This window comes from Trichosurus vulpecula, chromosome 5, assembly GCF_011100635.1.
Source record: "Trichosurus vulpecula isolate mTriVul1 chromosome 5, mTriVul1.pri, whole genome shotgun sequence".
Taxonomy (NCBI): Eukaryota; Metazoa; Chordata; class Mammalia; order Diprotodontia; family Phalangeridae; genus Trichosurus; species Trichosurus vulpecula.
Window position 1 is genome coordinate 152,682,663 of NC_050577.1, and position 20,151 is coordinate 152,702,813.

At 37.4% G+C, this 20,151-nt stretch overlaps 1 protein-coding gene across 1 annotated transcript in view; it reads right to left on the bottom strand.

Moving 5' to 3' along the window:
- The window catches only part of LOC118851095 (membrane-associated guanylate kinase, WW and PDZ domain-containing protein 2-like), a 389,772-nt gene that overhangs the window by 289,227 nt on the left and 80,394 nt on the right, over positions 1 to 20,151 (bottom strand). Inside the window, exon 5 of the mRNA XM_036760647.1 lies at positions 5,423 to 6,058. Coding sequence (XP_036616542.1) covers positions 5,423 to 6,058 — 636 coding nt within the window. The remainder of the gene's footprint in view (positions 1 to 5,422; positions 6,059 to 20,151) is intronic.

Below are 20,151 nucleotides of genomic sequence, written 5' to 3' on the forward strand. Positions count from 1 at the left end.
TACTTGTGGACCTCCCATCTCTGAAAAAGGGTGGAAGTGTCTTTTATCTCTCCCTTTAATCCGTGCTGGTTATATGTAATTCAGCAACATTCAATTTTGATTTTGGAGGGTTCTTCCTGTCAACATTGTTGCAGGTATTGTATATATTGTTTTCTTGGGTTTTCAAATAGGAATTTTTAACTTTTTTCATGTCATGGACTATTTTGTCAGTCTCATGATGTGTATGGATCCTTCCTTAGAGTAGTATTTTTAAATACATGAACTAAAATACACAGGATTACAAAGGGAATTGGTTATATTGAAATGCATTATAAAAATGTTTAAAATATTAGCTATTGAAATAAGCTCATATTAATGTTAAGAACTGGTTTGAAGTATCACATAATTTTAGAGTTAAAAGGGACCTATTCTAATCTAATACTCAGAGCAGGAATCATCTCTACAATGTCTCTGACACTTGCTCACCTGCTCTCTGCATGAACGCTGCTAGTAATAGTTGCCTAGGAGATTTGCCATTTTATCTTTTGAACAATGCTAACACAAAATTTTTATATCGAGCTGAAATCTGTCTTTCTATATTTTCTATCTATTGTTTCTGGTCATGTTCTCTGAAGTTACTTCCTGATAACCCTTTAGTATGTTAAGACAACTATCATTATCATTACCATCACCATCACTATAATCACCACCACCACCATCATCATCTTCATCATCATCGCCATCACCATTACCACTACCATCACCACCGTCATCATCATTGTTATCATCATCATCATCATCATCATCACTGACATTTATTTAGCACTTTAAGGTTTGCAAAGCAATTTACATATATTATCATATATTACAAAACCCTGTGAGATAGGTGCTATTATTATCCTCATTTTATAGAGGAGGGGACTGTTGCCCAGGATTAAAGAGTTAATAACAATCTGGGACAGGACAAATTCACGTCTTCAAAACTTCAACCCCAGTGCTTCAGCCACTATGAAATCTAGCTGCCTATATACCCCATAAGTGTTTTATTCAGCTAAACGTTCTTAGTCCTTTCAAATTTCAATCATATGAAATAGTTTCAAGGACCCTTAACATCCTTTTTGCTCTCCTCTAAATTCACTACAGTACATCAATGTTCCTCTGAAAATCTGGTTCTCCAGTACCTCAGATATAGTCTAGACAGTGTGGAATAATAATATTACTTCTCTTGAACTGGAAACTTCTATTAACGCTCTTAAAGATTACATTAAGCATTTTTGGCAGCTGGACCACCATGTTGACTCACAACTTGAAATGAAATAAAGCCTTTTCATTTTCTGATGAACCACATCTTCTTTCATTCCTTACTTACACATCTGATTTATAAAAAAGTACAAGACTTTCCATCTATTCCTACTAAACTTCATTTTTCAAAGATTTCTATATCATTTTTAGCCTTCTGAAATCTTTTAGGATCTTGATTTGGTCATCCAACATACTAGCTATCTTTTTCAGCTTTGTGTCATCCTCAAATTTGATAAGAATTGACTAGGTCTGCATCCAAGTCACTGATGAAAAATTTACAAAGGACAGGACCAAGGACAGAGCTATGTGGCATGTCAATGAAAGAATCCTGGATTTGGAGTCAGCAAACCTCAGAATTCTATCTCTGTTACTTGCTATCTGTATAACCCATAGGCTAGTCACATTACCTCTTTTGGCTTCAGTTTCTCCATTTGTTTAAAAAATGGTATTTGGACTGAATGAGTTCTAAGGTTTCTCCTAGATGAAATGTCTATGATTTTTTATTAATTCTTAGCCTCTTTTTCCACCTTAATCTTACTCAGTTTTTTTTTCCTTTGGTAAGTCTTGACCCAAGTCTATATTCCAACCTGGCTTTTGATACATGTTTGACTTAATCCAAACTTATATGCCTTGTCATGGGCCTTCAGATCATATCTTCCCAGCTCCACTTAATAAGCCAAAGTATATCTGCTGGGTTCCCCATTATCATACCTGCCAGCCAGATAAAACTTGTCCACCTTTTAACTATGTAGCAGAGTCTTAGGATTCATCCTAACCAAGCTGCCTAAAGTTGAACAACCTTAATTAAACAACTGCTGAGTATTCTCAAAGATGTATGTACCTAAAGAAGGTCCTCACTATTAACAATAGCCTGAGTAGCAACCTTAGGTCTACTCTTCTGGGCTTGTTTCAAGGCAAACAATAGAAATGTTTTTTGAAAATTTCTGAGAAATGACTACAAGTTATGGGAAAGTCAGTGTGAATTGTAGGCACTCATGACATCAGCAACAATAAAAATCAGATGATACCGAAAGTTAAATTATAATTATAATGGATTTCCCTGTAATCATTTCTCTCTCATATTTCATCTCTTGCAAAAGAGATCAATTGGACATTTTCCTTCATATATGAATAAACTTTGAAGCAGAGATTTGTTTATACTAATGCCTAATTTATAGATAGCAAAGTCATGTCTAGTCAATTATAGGAAATGATTCCAATATAATTATAGATTTTCATGTTTGATCTTTATAAAGAGGCGCTGGATATTCATCTATATAACTGATTAGTAAACAACATCTGTTTTAGTGTGTTAAGCTAGCAATGGGAGAAATTAAAAAGATGCTATTTGAGGTTTTATTGTAATGTTCTTGGTGGTATTTTGCAGCAAGCCCTTAAGAAGGTCGAATACAAAATTGTTGCCTTTCAAAATTTATTTCCCTCCTTAGTACAGGTACATAGCAGTTCTATTGTACAGTATTGCTCGTCAATGCTAAGGAGTTGTTGCTCAATTTTCAGAACAAAAAAAAATCAACAATGTACCACCTGCTTCAGGGGAAAAAGCTTACAGAGAGAATTATATAGTATTTGCATAAAACAGCAAGAGGAAGGTCATATCCAGGTACTTTTAACTTAACTGTATTCCATTCAATAGAACGGAATTTTATATCTGGAGAGGACCTTATGGATTATTTAGTCTAAGTTTTTCATTTTATAGGTAAGGAAACTGAGGCTCAGAGTATTTTAAGTGAAAAATAGTAATAGCTAACACACACACACACAAACACACACACACACACACACACATATATGCAGTGCTTTAGAGTTTGCAAAACACTACATGTATCCCCTTTGATACTCTCAACAAACCTGAGGTAGGTGTTATTATTATTCTGGCTTCACAAATGAAGAAGCTAAGGCTCAGAGGTTAAATGACTTGTCTATGGTGGCTCAGCTAATTAAGTATCTGAGGCAGGATCAATCAATCAACAAGCATTTATTAAGTGCCTACTATGTGCCAGACACTGTGCTAAGTGCTGACATAAACTCTGGTCTTTCTGATTTCAAGGCCATCACTCTACCCACATAGCTCAGTCAAGCCTAGAACCCATGTCTCCATTTGGCATCTTTAACTTCGTTAGGATTTCATATGAGGACTACCATGTTATACATCCAGAAAAGGTATTATCTTTTTCTCTAGGTATCTCTCCTTGACAAAGAAGACTTAGAACTACACTCTCAGGTGAGAACCTTAATCAAGCCAGGTGACAGTGTCCTTATTAGCCAATACCTCTCACAAGGTGAACAGCTCAGATCACTCCATCAATTCTTTCCTATTCTCAAAAGACAGATAGAAAGTAGTGTTTTCTTTAGGACACAGACATTTGCAGTTCCAGAAACATGAATACAAAATACACTAACCAGTATTTGCCAGTATGTAAGGTTTTTAGCCAGAGACCAGACACGGAAGCACCAGCAGGACTGGGAGAGAAAGGTACCCTCAAAACTGTATGAGAAGGTTTCCTAGTGTGTAAGATCCTCACCAAACATTGTAGCTGTGGCATCAGTTTTCCATCCTCAATAATTTTCTGGAAAAGACTGGGAATTGGGGAGGAGGTACCCAGATCAACTCCTCACTCTAGATCCTTTCTTGATGTTGGCTAATAGATACCTAGCCATTTTGGGGTAGGGCAGTAACAGTTACTCTGCATCATAAGTCTAACAGTGATGCTCGCAAAGCCTCTTCCCAATTACCACATAAAATGTGTCCTGGCCCATCACCCAGAGAATCTGGTCTGTTCTCATAGAATGATGATTCAATGATTCATGATTCTTTAATCTCTGATAGATGAAGGAAAAGGAAGGTAGGAGGCAGGGAGGATCTGAAGAGATGGCTTCTGGGGAAAGGAGCAGCGGAAGCTTGGGAAAGGTGATAGACTGAAATGCCACCATATGTGGAAGTCTTCTACAAAGCCTGAGGACTACCATGGGGAAGAAACATTCCCTCTCATGTCTGTGCACTGGCATACACACATCCAGATACTCCAGCCCCGTTAGGGTTCTGGTGATAGCCAAGGCCACTGAAAGCTGTGAGCTCTGATCTGAGCACAGTTTCTGGATGAGGGTTCAGTTAATTACATTTCTCTCTAGGCCTGCACTCTTGAGCTTCTTTGGGAATTTTTGGAATGTGTGGAACTGCCCTTTCTGTGCAAATTCTGACTTTATGAATTCCATTAACTTTAATGCTATATATAAGCTGTCCCTGATTTACCAGTGTCCCTTTTTTGTCCTTACCGTCCACCCACCCTCGGTGCATTTGTTAGTATGCGTGGAGGAAAGTCACTAAGATACCTCTTCTACCAGGCTTTCCTTTGCATCTCCCACTCCTCTCCTCATCAGGAGCAATGCAAGAGGAGGGAAGCTAGTCAAATCTTGCTGTCTTACCAGCTATATTTAGTCACTACTGAGAAGGAAAAGAGAGGGAGGAAAAATCTGTTTGCCACTCCTCACCCATGCTCCACAGTACTTATTCCTTCTTCTCTGCCCTAAGAGCTCAGGAATCCTCCTTATCCTTTAATCATCCATTCCAAATATCCTCTGCCCAACTCTTCCTATATACTTCCTTCCCTAATCCTTATTTTGCTCCTCACTTCAGAATCCCACCGCTGGTCTTCACCATCTCTGTCCCCTGCCTCAATTGCACCCTTGCTCCAGGCCATGAAGGAATTGAATGGGGAAGGTAGACTCTGTTACTACCTGTATTGTTGCCCAGGCTTCAACCAGGGTACATATGTTCTTGGCATGCTAAGTTTAGACTGAATCTATTTTTCTATAGAAACATTATTCCATATGATAGGGAGGTTCCCAGGCCAAGTCATTCCACAAAAGTCTACCTGATCCAAAATAATTTTCAAAACAGAGAAAATTCCCTCAAACTCTACTTTTTACTGTTTTCTCTCTTTAGCCTGACCCTTATCCGTATGTGTTCCACTCTGTAAAATATATTTTCATCATAATTCAGATATACCATCGTTGCACAGATATCACTTTCTTTATATTACCCCCTCACCCAGAATAGGGCTGATACTTTGATACCTTCCACAATCAGATTCCAATAATTGAGCTGATATTTTAGACTTACCTCCTCTATGGATAATCAAAGAAGTCTCACTTCCAATGGGACACTCCTTCAGTATATCCACGACTTCTGTATGGCTCAGGTTCTGTACATTCTGTTGGTTGATCTCAACGATGAGGTCACCTTCACATAAGCCAGGGCATCCCTGAATGTCTAGAATTTGCTTCACCCTTTGTCCAGTAGGACTGTCTGCAATCGTGAAGCCAAAGCCCTGGGCACCTTTCACAATGGTTAAGGTCATAAGTTCAGCTTGTGTAGCTCCTGAAGAAGCCATTGACACATTATCATCATGAATGGGAGGCGGGAATGTGCCATCAAGCTGACCATCAGCTGGGATGGAGTGCAAAGGATGAGGCGGTCGATCCGTTACATCTGGAACAGATTGGGAGGTCCTAGAAATGTATTCCAAATATGTTTCATAGTTATGTCTTCCATTGACCACCACAGGGGGTCTCTCCATTACTGCAAGAGGCGGCACCATGTTGTTAACAGGATCTTCGGGATCAAAGGGCAAAGGGTACCCACGACACAACACCAAGTTGACACTTTGACCAATAGGAACAGACTGGAAGAGTTTGACTACATCTGCATGAGTATGTCCAAGGACACAAACTTCATTAATATAGACAATGACATCACCTACAAAAAAAGAGAGAAAAAATTGACACCATGAGATAAAGTCAATTAATGTTGACATAAAGGAATGGAATTTTTTATGAGACTAATCAAGGCATTTCTTCGTACCCCCAGTAACCTGCAAGAAAATCAATGAGAATAATATTTAAATTCACTGGAGGAAATTCAGGGTTGCAAATAGTCTGTCAACAAATATAATAATTGAATGCAGAATAAGTACTATGTGTTTAGGCTTGAAGTTCGGTAACAATTTTATGTTTAGAAAGAAAAAGGTTCAAGGCAGTAAACATCTGTATGTAAAAACTCTTCACTTCTCTATGCTTTTACTCATCATTATGTGCAATCCATTTATGAGAATTTTCAAATTCTTTGCAAGTTGGGTTCATGGTATTTTAGTTGGTGGGTGACAGTGTGTAACAGTTACCTGGATAAATATGCCAAGCAAACCTTTTGAGAATCAGGCTTTTATTTTCTTTTTCCAGGGGATTTTGCATAAATTTCTTTTCTGCATTGCTCTTGGTACATTCAATTCCAAGGAAAGAAAAAGAATCAGGCATTTGGGTTCCAACTCTGCTACAGATTGGCCTTGGGACCTTAGATAAACACATATCATGTGTCACTTTTCAATATTTATGAAATAGCATGATTTTTAAGTAATCTCTTTTAATTAAATACTGCAGGTATGGATGTAGCAAAGGCTATAGGGATAGGAACAGGGATTATATTTGTGTTTTCAATGGCATAGGAAACTTCTGATTAGGAATGCCTTTTACTAATTTATTGTATTGGCACTCTGGTAAAGCCTTCTCAGGATGATATTTTCAAATGCATGAAATATATAGTATTATAAAGTAGATCAACTTTATTAAAATCTAGTGATCAAAATACTAAAAAAAACCCCAAAATTCATAAATCCAAAATTAAGAATGCCTGTCTAAGAGAGTTATTTGGGGACAGTGAGTGGCTATGTGACTGGTCTAGGATCACACTTAATCCAGGTCTCCGTGGCTTTAAGGCCAATTCTATCCATTAAGGTACACTGTCTCTTCTAGCAGAGATTAATGGCTACAAAATAGTTTTAAAATATTTTTAATCCAATTAAATGGAACAGATTATAATGAAATATATTCAGAAAATGTCTTTTCCACCTAAAATCCACATGAAAAATATGACTATGCTTGTTATGATAGTATACAGAGATACATACACACACACATACTACAGTTTCAGGGTTAGGTTAAAGACCAGATTCCCTTATTTTTAAGAACTGATTATGAAAACTGAGGTTGTCTGAACATTATGAAGGGTATATAAGGGAAGAAAAATTTGTCTTCAAAGATAGTCAAATGAACAAGAAGACATCAACTTCACTAGGTTCCTTTTGATACAATTATGTCTTAGAGGGCAGAGTGGAGGAGAAGATCACAGGGGAATTCACTCTGGATTATCTTGATCTTTAAATAGTCAAAGAAATCATATTTAAAGATCTCAGAGTTTATAATTGTGATTTCCATTATTGGTTAGGCATTCACTAAGAAAAAAAATCACCATCACCAAATTAATTTAATGTGAAAGGTAAATAATCATAGCAATAATGTGTTGGATCTAAGCTTCTCAGAAATCCATATTGGTTTAATATTATTATTTTATTACTTTGGCCTTTCTCACAAATGTTAAAAAGAAGAGCTCACTATGAATAGTAGAGCCTTTCTCAGAAATGTTAAAAGAACTCACTATGAATAGTAGAGGCAAATGTATTTTTTGCCTTTCATCGTGTGCTCAGAACTTAGCACAATAACACTGGTTAAACTGGACCACATTATAAAATTAGCTATGTTTGGTTTGAGTGACTTGTCTGGACAGTCTTATTGCTACCTGGAAGTAGTGCTGAGTATAATATCTCACACATAGTAAATGTTTAATAAATATTTGTTGAATTCAGTTTACCCTGCTGCTCATAGGATTTAAGTGAGATACTATGGCACCCGGGAACATGGACCAATCAACAGTTCTGACCACCATATAGAACTAGCCTCAGTTATCAACATCATTCATCTTGGATTCTTTATTTTGAGATGTTCTGGTCTTTACCCATCTCCTGCTAGAAAGGTATAAGAAGGGCTATGCTGGAGCCAGCCTGGACCAGAGATCCAGTTTCCAAGAGCCAAATGTTAAAGTTTCAGAGTGAGTATTTAGGCCTTGTTGTTGTTCACTGGTTTCAGTTGTGTCTGACTTTTCATGGCCCCATTTGGGGTTTTCTTGGCAAGGATGGAGTGGTTTATCATTTCCTCTCCAGCTCATTTCATAGATGAAGAAGATGAGGCAAATAGGGTTAGATGATTTGCCCAGGGTCACATAGCCAGGAAGTGTCTGAGGCCAGATGTGGAGTCTGGAAGATGATTCTTCCTGACTCCAGGCCAGGCACTCTATCTACTGTACCATCTAACTGCTCCAGGGATTATGCCTTAGAGATTGGCAAATGCCACAAATCAGGGATTGATTTATTGTTTTATTTACTATCTAGACTTAAGAAAGAGATGGTACCAAGGTTAATGATGCAAATTAACTTAAAAGTTATTCCTGACAGTTGCTAAACATTTTCCACAGCACTCCATGGGTATGTCTGATTTTTCTTGTACATATCCAAATAGTAACTTGAATTTTGGGAGCCATAGTAAAAATGTGAGGAGCTCGATGCTTGGTACATGGTAGATTAATTATTCAGGGAATTAAGTTGAAACAGATAATTCTAGGAAATCTGCATGAGGCTGTAATCCAAATTGACTCTACAATCCTTACTCACTTACTTGAGAGACAGAGTAGCTGTGGAAAGAGTGTTGGAGTCAGGAAATCTGGGTTTGAATTTTGGACCTTCCACTTAGACTTACAACTATAGCAAGTCGCTTAATCTCTTTGAGCTTCCAGGTACCTCATCTATGAAAAGGGAAGAATAATATCTGTACTTTACTGGGTTGTCGTGAGGATCACCTGAGATAATCTATGTTAATAATGCACACACCTTAAAAATCTATGCAAATATAAGCTATTCATGCTGACCACCTAATGGGAAAACAGGACCCAATGGAAAAGACCCTGATGTTGGGAAAGATTGAAGGCAAAAGGAGAAAGGGACAGCAGAGGGTGAGATGGATAGATAGTGGAAGCAATGAACATGAACTTGGACAGAATTCGGGAGATGGTAGAGTATAGAAGGCCCGGGCGTGCCATGGTCCATGGGGTCATGAAGAGTTAGACACGACCGAACAACTGACCAACAACATAATGGTTTGCCTGATTTAAGTGCAGATCTATCCTAGCTACATGTACCTGCAAAATGGATACAACTTGTGAATGGGGGGCGGAATAAAGACCTGGGGAAAATAACTATGGAGACAGTGGGCTGTGTGAGCATGAAAGTGATGGTCATGAGCTTGGTAGGTACCTTTTCATCCTGAGATAAGCCCTAACACCAACAATCATGAACAAATCACTAAGTAACTCTTACCCATTTCTAAACTACCTTCTTTTCTCCACAGGGCTTCGTACACGGAGACATCAAGAGGAACATGGAAAGCTCTCAATATTCTTTGCCAGGTCTAAAGAATAGTTATTTGAATTATAGTGATGAATGGCATCTATTTGGAGTTTTAATGAGCTCTCAGTATTAGTAATGGAATAAGCACTATTTGTGGCTTTTTCATAAAATTGCTCTCTTTAATTTATGGAAGATATTTTCCCCTTAAAGTACTCCTTAAAGGAATCAAGCAAATGACAAAGGACATTGCAAAGATGTAACTTTAGAGGGAAGATATGGATGCTTTTGGAATATAAAAAATTTAAGTGGTTAGTACATGATTAAACTCTCCAATAACCTGGCAGCACTTTATTGCATACTTGAAACAGTCTGACAGCTAAGTAATGATTCAGCCCCAAATTTTTCTTGGATAGAGAGGTGTGTGAATATTTGACAGACTTCACTGAACTATGCACTTGGGTGGAACATTTTTAGATTCTCCTTTCTGAATGGTGGCACAGAGAAGAACAGACGATGCTAAGTTCAAATCCAGCCTCAGACACTTACAAGCTGTATGACCCTGGGCAAGTAACTTGACCTCTACGTGCCTTAGTTTCCTTATCTGTAATATGGGGATAACAATAGCACCTACTTCCTGGGTTTCTTGTGAGGATACAGTGAGACAATATTAGCTTAAAGCACATTGTAAACCTTAAACATTATGTAAATGCTAGCCATTATTATTAAATACAAATAACATTATTTTACCACATATATATATATTATATATATATATTTTACCATATATATATATATATATATTATATACCACATATATAACATGTTGGCGTCCCCTGATGTGGGCAGAGATAAAATAGGCAAGCATCCTAAAGTATTAAATGGAACTTCAGGAAATCTGGCTGTAACCCTTCATTGTGTGTGTCATGACTACCAATAGAGGCAGGAAGAGGACAAGACTGAAGGATGATAAGTAGGATTAACAGTCTTGTCTCATGTTGATTTTTGCTCTCAAGAAATCTGTGATATTTCTCAGGCATGAAGATAAAATTATACAATCTGAACAGCATATGTCTTTAATATCATTTGTGCATTCAGCATACTTTCATTAAACTCCAAATATCTAAATGGAATAGAGGAAGCTAGGTGACATAGAGGATAGAGTGCTGGGCCTAGAGTCTGGAAGATTCAAATTCAAATCTGGCTTCAGACATTTACTAGCTACATGACCCTGGGCAAGTCACTTGACCCTATTTGCCTCAGTTTCTACATCTGTAAAATGAACTGGAGGAGGAAATGGTAAACCACTTCAGCATTTTTGCCAAGAAAACCCTAAAAGGAGTCACAAAGAGTCAGATACGGCTGAGCAAGACTAAATAACAACATAATATGAATGGAATGACGTTTAGGTGCTGTAGAGAGAAGTATACTATAGTATGTCCCGGCTTTAAACTGGATCCCATGTTTAGAACCACCATGTTCAACTTCCTGCCCCCTGCTTAGTTCTGTCCCTGGCAGTGTTACTACAAGCATGCTAACTTGGCTATGAGTGAACTAGTTACTCTCTTATATTCTAACAGCTTAGTTTGTCATTGAAGGGAATAGATTAAAGCTGGATAAAGTCCTGAATGTGGCAGAACTCAGGAATTATTTTTCATGAAATAGGACAGAATTTTTCTTGTCCTTCCTAACTTTGGCTCTTGAACAGAGACTGTATACCCCTAAATACTGTTGAATCATAGACTGATCATACAATATTAAAATTATACTCAATTTCCCTTTAATACCTGAGGGAAGAAAAAGGAAGGAAATATATTTAGCCCTTGCTATCAATCAATTAACTATATCACATATATAACATTTTGGTGTCCCCCAATGTGGGCAGAGATAAAATAGGCAAGCATCCTAGAGTATTAAGGATCACTGTACCACCCAGGGCCAGGTAAAGAAAAAGGTCCTTTAGAGACGCGTTAAGGTTTAGTGGTGACAGATGACACTAGACTCAGACCCTGGGGCTCAGGGTGTGATTTTGATATTTGCTAGGTGTTTGACCACTGCCAACTCACTTAAAATTCTTTAAGCTTCAGTTTTCTTATCTGTAAAATGGATAGAAAAGCATTTGCTTCACAGATTGTTATGAAGAAAGTGCTTTGTATACTTCAAGGCACTTTAGAAGTTTGAGTTGGTATTATATACCTAGTCTTCCCCTTTGGTGGTCCCATAAGATGGCAGAAGGAGTTATGACACTTACTGAATTGGAAGAGCTGGTTGACAGATGATAGAGGTAAGGAAAGCTCTGGTGAACCAAAAGTGTACATGACCTTTACCAACCTGGAACTTAACAAGATAAGCATTGTAGAACAGGGATGGAGCCTGGCCTTTTGCCTAGGACTAGTTTCTTAGAGCTACACTGTTTCTAGGCCATTTTTTTCTATAGTCTTCTGTCTTGCCAAGTCACTGATGGGCATCTGATACCGTAGCAGCCCCTTCTTTGTGAAGCTCCACTTGTAGAAACAGGGAAGCTCTCAGATAACAATTTTCCTGTCTCTATTTTTCTTTCTTGGACCTCCTTGACCTAGTTTCTGAGGCTTTCCATAAGCTTGCCACTCAAAATGTCCATAAGAAACCCTGGAGAAGTATAAACTAATTCCATCTTCCTTTTTTTAAAAACCATGTTTGGTACATGAGTAAGAGGCTGGGTATTATATTAAAACAAAAACTCCTCTGGAGAAAATACTTATTTCATGAGAATATTTGTCTCTGTGGGAGATGACCCTGGATTCTTGAAGATGATGCTAACAGGGCATAAGCTCTGCCAACTCTTACCGACCTGGAAATGTGTCCTAGTGACAGACTGTCATCTAGATCCTAGACTACCTATCAAAGTACAGGGAGACTCATCAAAGAAAAGATGGATGCCAGGTGATAAATTTTAAGACCATAGCAACTCATTAAACTATCTCCTAAGGCACGGAGGTTTAATTGGCATCAGTGTAAGTTCTTTCTACCTCAGTGAAACTTTACATCTTTTTGAAAACTGAAGAAATTACTCCATGTGTATATATTATACCTGTGGTTCCAAACACCCATGTTTTAATGGAGGCATCTATTCATGTGTGATTTGTTAGGGGTGCAACCAAAATACACTACTGGAAGCATATGAAAGGCCCCAGTGTTGATAATGCAAGTGCTGCTGGAAGAATTTCAGAAAATCCTTAAATAATGAGAAATTTTCATAATAAACCAATGGCTGACTTGATCTATATGTGTTCTCCCATCATAAGAGTCAGTGGCTAACACTGTGTGCCCCAGAGTTAGGAATTATGGGACCAAAGTGAAGTCACCTGATGGGGTTATTTCCTCATTCTATGTATAATTGCAATAAACCTTGTCTAAAACTACTCTCTTTCTACAAAAAAACGTCAGTATGCCAAGACATTCCTTTTTATCCCTACTTGCCTGGCATGCCAAAAGAAAAGCATTTAATCTTTTGGCACATTTCTTATAAAAGGTTGCCAAACCCATATACTATGTAATGCAATGAAAAAACATGATTTATGGGGTATCATCATGGAAAGCTTCTTGGAGGATATTAACATGTATTTAATAAATTCGGCCTCAGACGCTGACTAGCTGTGTGACCCAGGGCCAGTCACTTAACCCTGTTCGCCTCTGTTCCTCATCTGTAAAATGAGTTGGAGAAGGAAATGGCAAAGCACTTTAGCATTTTTGCCAAGACAACCCAAAATGGGGTCACAAAGAGTCAGATACAACTGAAACAACTGAACAACAACAAATAAATTAGAGCATAAATTCGTAAGGCTCAAACACCTCATCTAATCTACCATTTCCCAATCAGTAAGCTATAGCATAATAATTTGGCACCTTAAGACATGCAGTCACCACAAAAAGGAAGGACAACAGAGTTGTTAGGGTGGCAAAGTAGCTGTTATGATAAAGAGCCCTGAGGTCTTTCTACTATATTGGAGCTGCCTAAAACCGACATAACCTCTAGGAATGGCAGAAGTGTTGGTTGGAATTTTTAATGAGTGACTTTAAAAGTATGATAAAATGATACTTCTTTTGCAAAACTGATTGTTGTGGAAAGAGGGAGAGAGAGTAAACTAGGTGAAACATCTTTATAATGGAACACTTAGACTCGAGGGATCTGGTATTCTTGGGAGTCTTCCATGGTGCAGATCTATTTGTATTTCTCTGTATGTGTGTGTGACCTTAAGGATGTTTGATTTACTGGGGCATTTTGAAAACTCTCTGAAGTCTTGGACACACATATTGGTGGTGAAGAGCCTGAGTGACATCAGAGATAGTTATATCCTTAATACCTTCAAAGATATTGCTCACTCTGTCAAGTATGCCTTAGTCGAGAGTATGGCAGTGAAAGGGTGTGAGACCTGGATATATGAAGATATCTTTCATTTTATCATTCTTCTTTCCAAATTTTTCACTGGGATAGCATACAGGAGATAGCATTAGTATCATCATTGTCAAGAGAAAAGAGAGACAGTCTTCCTCAACTCTTAAATTTAGATAAAACATGGTTAAGGATAGAGGATTTCTATGAACTCAATTACTTGTTGAACCGGGCCAGAGGTTGTGGAAGTCGAGAACAGACTTCCTCCTTCAGCTATACATCTGGTTACTAAAAGTGACAAAAGATGATATATTAAGACATGTTACAGAAAAATAAATGATAGGTAAATGATTGTTTCCTAACTTTGAGTAAGGTACTCAGTGTCAGCCAAACCACCCAGAATAATTGGGCTACATCTTATTCTTAAGGATATCACCAAAAGGTTATTTTTACAGCTGCAATAGTAATCTATTCTATGTGCAGCTCTTGCTGTCCAAAAGTTTTTCATTATACCCAATCTAATTCCCTCATGCTGTAAATCAAGACCATTTCCTTTTTTTCTGCACTCCAAGTGAAGCATTATTATGTTATTTTATAAATTGTAACTTGACCCAGATTTTAAAAAAATGTCGACCTTAATCCCATCACAGGGCTGGTTACAAGAGCAATCATTAATTGAAAGAGAGTTGAAAACATTTGTCTTGGAGACTGCAGTGTTGTAGAAATTCATTACATCATACTGGGACAGTGAAAGGGAAAGAAATATTTGGACATTCATAAGGCCTCTGGTATGGAAACTTTAAGAGTTCGGATGAAAATGGCTTTATCATAAGGAGTTGACTTTATTAATATCTAATTTATATGCCATAAATACTACTATAAATGACAACAAGTCTGGTCAAGCTGTGGCTTTGACTACAGTTTAAAGATATATGAAGGAAATACTTCATGTAGGGGAGGTATATTGCAGAAAGCATTTTGTCTTTTCTATAAATGATAAGAACTGGTCCATCAACCAGATGAAAATACCAAAAGGCCTCTAATCACATGTGGAGCCACTTTTATTTTGACAGCATAATGTGGAAAGGGAGCAAGAGAGCCTTGATTTCATAATTTTGAGATCACCTACAAATATTAGTTTTTTATGTTGATACTTTGTGTGTGATCCTTGTACATAGTCCTAATTGGTGAAAACACTGGAGGAAATGAACAACACATATATATGTATTATATATATATATAATACATATATATGTATATATACATATATATATACATATATATACACATATATGTATATACACACTGATATTCTTGCCACAAATGAAACTGGAAGATAAAAAGAAGTTGTAGCTAAATAAGAAGGTGACAACTCAGTTCTACTTAGGGAACTAAACAAAGAAGGCAGCAGAGTAGATTTCATCCTGTATGCAAGAGAAATGAAGGGAATGAAATAAGCATTTACATAGGGCGGGCTCTGTGCTGGGCACTGCTCAGCACATTGCAAATATGATCTCATTTGATCCTCAAAATAACCTTCAGAGGTAGGTACTTTAGTACACCCATTTTATAGCTGGAGAAACTGAAGCAGAGGTTAAGTGACTTGTCCAGGGTCATATAGGTAGCAAGCGTCAGAGATCACATTCAATTCAGACCTTTGTAACTCTAGGCCCAGTGTTATATAGACTAGGCTCGCCTTTGCTATGCTCATGACGCCATGTAAAGGAAAGCATCATGACAAAGATAATAGTATCTTGTACACTAACAGCTAATTACACAGGATGAACACAAAGAAAACTGCTAAGAACTTGACAAGATTCTTCAAACTGAGTCAATATTGTTGAAAGGTGCTAAATGCAGTATGCAGCAAAACCATTATGTCACATAAAAAGGAAAAATAAAAAAAGACAAAAAAAGAAAGGAGAAATAAATTCCTGGTGTAGAAATCAGAAGAGAAATAGCTGCTCCATCTTGGGATTTCTTATTAAGAGGAGAAAGAGACAATTATAATCTAAAATATATGCTAGATTTTAGGAGAATAGATTTCAAAGTGTTTGGAGAAAGAAAGATCCCACAGATTAAAATTCTACAAGGGAAATCATCTCAGGAGGGACAGGGAGCTCTCAAGAATGAAATTCTGGAAATGCCAAAAGGAATAGTTCTAATGAGGAGGAAAGAAAAGGGGGAATTATCTAAAGAGACTGATGGGAACATACAGGGATCCTCACACCTCTCAACTTTTAAAAAGATAGAGAGATGATATGAGAGGTCAATAATAATGATGATAATAATATGATGATAATACATAGTACTTATGTAATCATCATATCATATATTTATATAGCACTTAAAGTTTGCAAAACCCTTTGCGTTTGTTACATCAGTTGCTTCTCACAGTAGCCATGTATGGCAGGTGTTACTATTATTATTTAAACTTTCATTTTATAGAGGAGAAAATTGAAGCTGAGACATTGTGACTTAAACACAATCACACAACTAATATTTGTCTAAGGCAGGATTTGACCCCAGGTCTTCCTGATTCTAGGTTCAACAGTTTCCACTGTACCATCATGAAATACGTCTACAAGAGGGTGGAATGGCTTTACCAAGTGGTGACTGGAATACTAAAGCTAAACTTGGCGAGAAAGTTAAGGACAACAAACAATCAGCAAACATTTATTAAGTGCCTGGCATATACTGAAGCATGGGGCAGGTAGGTGGAGCAGTGGATAGAGTACTAGGCCTGGGGAATCACTGAGTTCAAATCCAGCCTCAGATACTCATTAGCTGTGTGTCTCTGGGCAAGTCACTTCACCCTGTTTGCCCCAGTTTCCTCATCTGTAAAATGAGCTGGAGAAGAAAATGGCAAACTACTCCAGTATCTTTGCCAAGAAAACTCCAAATGGGGAAATGAAAAGTTGGGTAGAAATGAAAAATGACTAAAAATATATATTGAACCTAAAACGAGAAACAAAGAAAGGGTAGGATTGTTACCTGGGGTGGATAGGACAATGGTTACAAGTATAAGACAGAAGGTAACTCTTATTGTGCTCCTGTTATCTTTCCCAAGGAGAATGATGCTTGCACTGGAAAAGACAGACTAAAACATGGCTGATAGGAAAATGACAGTTATGATAAGCAGTAAGGGTGTACTTAGTTGCCTAAAATGAGGTCAAGTAACTAGGCCCAGATGAACTACATCCAGGGATACTGAAGGGACTGGAAGATATAATTGATGGGCTACTGTCAGTGATCTTAAGAAGACTGGAGAATGAAGATGTTGCAGAATTGAAGAAGGGAAAATATCATCTTAATTTTCAGAAAAGGGAAAAATATAGTCATAAGGCATTGTTATATTGACTTTGATTCCTGACAAAATCTATAATGTACATATGATTAAAAGGATTCAGTGAATATCATTTAAAGGACATAGTAATCAGAAAAAGCCAGAAATGGTCTCAACAAGAATAAGTTATACCAGACTAAGCTTATTTCCTTTTGCTCTTTGATAGAATTATTAGACTGGTTAGGGGAATGAAGTAAATATAGTTTACACACTTTAAACAATGAATTTAAGAAAGTCTTGCAAGCTATTCTTGTGGCAAAGAGGGGAAGATACAGGCTAATTAACAGCATATTTAGATGGACTAAAAATTCATCAAATGGACAGACCCAAAGATTAGTTGCTAATGGTTTGATGTGAACTTGGACGTATTTAGTGAACCGCTCTGGTCTTTGACCCTGTGCTGGTCAGTATTTCTATCAAGATTTGCATGAGAATAGAGAAAGCAAGCTTGTCAAATTTGCAAATGAAACAATTCTGGAAGGGAAAACTGACACACTGGATAACAGATTATGGAATCTAAAAATATTTTGATAGGCTAGAATGACAGTTTGAATATAATAGGATAAAAAGGATAAAATTGGATATAAGGTTCTGCACTTTGGTTCAAAAATCAATTTCACAAGTCTAAGGTGGCTAGACAACAATTTGTGTGAAAAAATTGAGGCATTTAGTGAATATAAATTTCATAGCATGAGGCAAGCAAAAAGACTGAATGCAATCTCAAGCTGCATGTGTTCTCAGTGAAGGACAGGGTTCTGCTGTTCTCTTCCCTGCCCAGATCACTTGTGAAGGATATAGAATTCCATTCTGAATGTCATGTTTTAGGAAGAATATTAACAAGTTGGGGAATATCCAGAGGAGAAAGGGTGAGATGTCGAAGAGCCTTCACATCATATTGCACAAAGGCCAATTGGAGAAACTAGAGGTGTTTTGTCTGGAGAAGAGCAGACTTGTAAATATCTGCAAGTATTTAAAGGGGATGGCTTTTGGACTTCTCTCCATTTGGATGCAGAGAACAGAACCAGGAAAATGGATGGAATGTTCAGATTCATCCTACATACAATGAAGAATTTCCTAATAATTGGAGCTGTCCAACAGTGCAATCAGTTGCCTAGGGAGGTGGCAGGTTTCCTTTCATTTCCCAAGAAGCCTTTCTCTCTGGAACTGTTACTATTTCCTAGACACAAACGTCCTTCAGCAATCTCTTGCTCTTGACAAAACCGACCCATCTTGATTTCTGGTCATACATATACAAAGATGATGTCATTTATGCCTCTTCTTGGTTATATCATCTTTGGAAATATTCTGGAATCTACTTACACCCACAATAAGTTTTTCCATTGCTCTTTGGGCTCTTTTGGGTACTACTTCTGTTTCCTAGAAATTATGTCTTATTCAATACTTTTATCAACTCAATCCATTATAATGCCCTGCACAACATAACCTGCTTAATAAGTGTCTATGAAATATACTCATCCAGTTAGGATATCTGATGGTGCAATGAAGGTCCTAAAAATTTCAGGGAGTTTGGCTGGGGGGGGATCCTTTCTGTGGCCCTCAAATTATGCCACCAGTGGCTACCTCCTCTATCTGGCAATTTGTAAATTAGTTGCAATGACTTTAATTTCAGGAGTTGGAAAAGAAAGAGATGCTGCAGTTTGTTTTATCTAGACAAATAGAAATAGGCACTGGAACAGATAATTACTCAGTGCCAAAAGGATCATCAGACTTCAGAAGACAAGTGTTTATTTCCAAAGTGCATGCAGAGTACAGCAGGGTGAGAGGGGCCCACAGTGACCTGCAACCCCTAATCATGCTGAAATCGAATGATATTTATTTGGCCTGTTGACTGTAGATGAGGCAGACAGACTGTGTAAGAAGTGACAATAAGTAATAAGTGAAGTCAGAGGTCCAAAGTTTTAATCTTGGTTGTGCTTTTACTACCAGGGTGATTTAGGGCAAGACCCTTAATCTTTCCAGACTTCATTTTATATATGTATAAAAAAGGGGTTTGGACCATATGACCATTGATTGAAGTCCCCTCTAGTTCTTAATCTATGATCAGAGACGTCCAGCCACTTATTAAGATTAAAAAATTATTATCCCCCACCCCTTCCCATCAGGTGGCCCATTACCTGACAATGAACTTACATGACTATCTCAATATAGCTTTCATTTCTAGAAGTTCTCTCAGTTACAATAACAATAGCTAGCATTTTATATAGCAATTTAAGGTTTGCAAAATGCTTTACAAATATTGTCTCATTTGATCTTCAAAACAACCCCGGAAGGTAGATGCTATTATTATCCTCATGATACAGATGAAGAAACTGAAGTAGAGGTTATGACCTCATCGGTATCATGCAGCTAATAAGTGTCTGAGTTCAGATTTGAACTTGGCTTTTCCTGACTCCAGGTTCAGCGTTGCATCCACTGAGTCATTTAGCTACCACCTCTTCTTTTTAAATGAGCTGTGAGTAAAGCTCTATGTTAGTATGCAGAAAAATACCTAAGATACTGACTTAACTACTCATCACTCAAAAGAAAGGAAGATTTCCTAACTATATTTTATAATTCCTTAATTTCAACTGTGTGACCTGGTACAGATGCCAAATTGAAAGCTTGCTTAAAAAAATATGCTTAACCAGCATGCATCCAACAATTACTCCCCGGCAGATGTGAATTAGTCCAACTATCTATTTACATTTCTTTTGTGTTTGGCATAGAGTAGTAAGAGATATTTAAATAGAAGCATTTCAGTTTGTTGGAAAGGAAAAGAAAACAAATACCAAGAGAATGTAAAGACACTGATTATCTGCTGATCTGGCAGAGAAGAATCAACACTG